The 1,025-nt window shown below is 38.8% G+C and overlaps 1 protein-coding gene across 1 annotated transcript in view; it reads right to left on the bottom strand.

Annotated features, from left to right (window-relative positions):
- LOC139024545 (arginine and glutamate-rich protein 1-like) overlaps positions 1-689 on the bottom strand; it is a 10,853-nt gene extending 10,164 nt beyond the window's left edge. The window contains exon 1 of the mRNA XM_070439422.1: positions 684-689. Within this exon, the coding sequence (XP_070295523.1) occupies positions 684-689 (6 nt within the window). The remainder of the gene's footprint in view (positions 1-683) is intronic.
- Between the last annotated feature and the right edge of the window lie 336 nt (positions 690-1,025).

Genomic DNA, 1,025 nt, shown 5'->3' with positions numbered 1-1,025 from the left:
TCCTCCTAACCCCCTGGGCCCTGTTTCAGCTCCTCCTCCTAACCCCCTGGGCCCTGTTTCAGCTCCTCCTCCTAACCCCCTGGGCCCTGTTTCAGTACGATATGTTGCAGATAGACTACAGCTGATGTTATTCTGTATACTAGGTGTGTTCTACATCATACTGCTCCTTTATATGCATGACCTCTGACCCTGGGTACACTGAAATTGGTTTTGGGGGGGAGTTTTCCTTTAACTATCTTTTTGGTATTTGTTTCATTAGTCCATTGTTGACATAGTCCCAAAATGTTTTCAAGATAGGTCACTTTTGAAAATACAGAAATCAATCTTGAAAACTTGATAGCTGACAAGCAAAACATTTTGGGACTATGTCAACAATGGACTAATGAAACAAATACCAAAAGATGGTTTTGGGGGTGGAGTTTAACTAATCAGATCAAAGCACTTAACAGTGTGTGTGTGCAGTAATATGCTAATTATATGCAGATCAGTGGATCCCAATCAGGTGGCAGCACACATTCACAAATTTAAATATCTCGGAGAGCTCACCCCCTTTTTTTACACCAATTTAATAAACTTGCTTATAATTTCTTGATCTTAAATAAGATTCCCTCTTTTAAAGCAAAAAACCCCCCCATAGGCTATGTATATTATAAATACTGTTTATAATGATATATATTACGTACCTTCATGCTTAAAACAATTTATACTGACAAACCTACAGAGTACAGAGGCATGAGTCAGATGACATGTACATTATCGTAGCACATTTTAAATTCAGTCCACTGGAGCCGTTTCAATAGTTTGGATGTTTCCAGTGTTTATGTATGCAAGTTCCCCTTTAAGATGTCAACACCCGTTGGATCAGAGTGTAACAGCATTATCAATGAGTCCCGTCTGTTGCTCTCTCCTTCCCCGAACTAGAACAACAAACAAGGATTATTAGGCATTATCAGTAACACAAGATGTTCAGTAACACAAGATGTTCAGTAACACAAGATGTTCAGTAACACAAGATGTTCAGTAAC

The sequence above is a fragment of the Salvelinus sp. IW2-2015 genome, unplaced genomic scaffold (assembly GCF_002910315.2).
Source record: "Salvelinus sp. IW2-2015 unplaced genomic scaffold, ASM291031v2 Un_scaffold1630, whole genome shotgun sequence".
Taxonomy (NCBI): domain Eukaryota; kingdom Metazoa; phylum Chordata; class Actinopteri; order Salmoniformes; family Salmonidae; genus Salvelinus; species Salvelinus sp. IW2-2015.
Note: the sequence above shows the minus strand (reverse complement) of the source record. Positions and strands in the feature narration are given on the sequence as shown.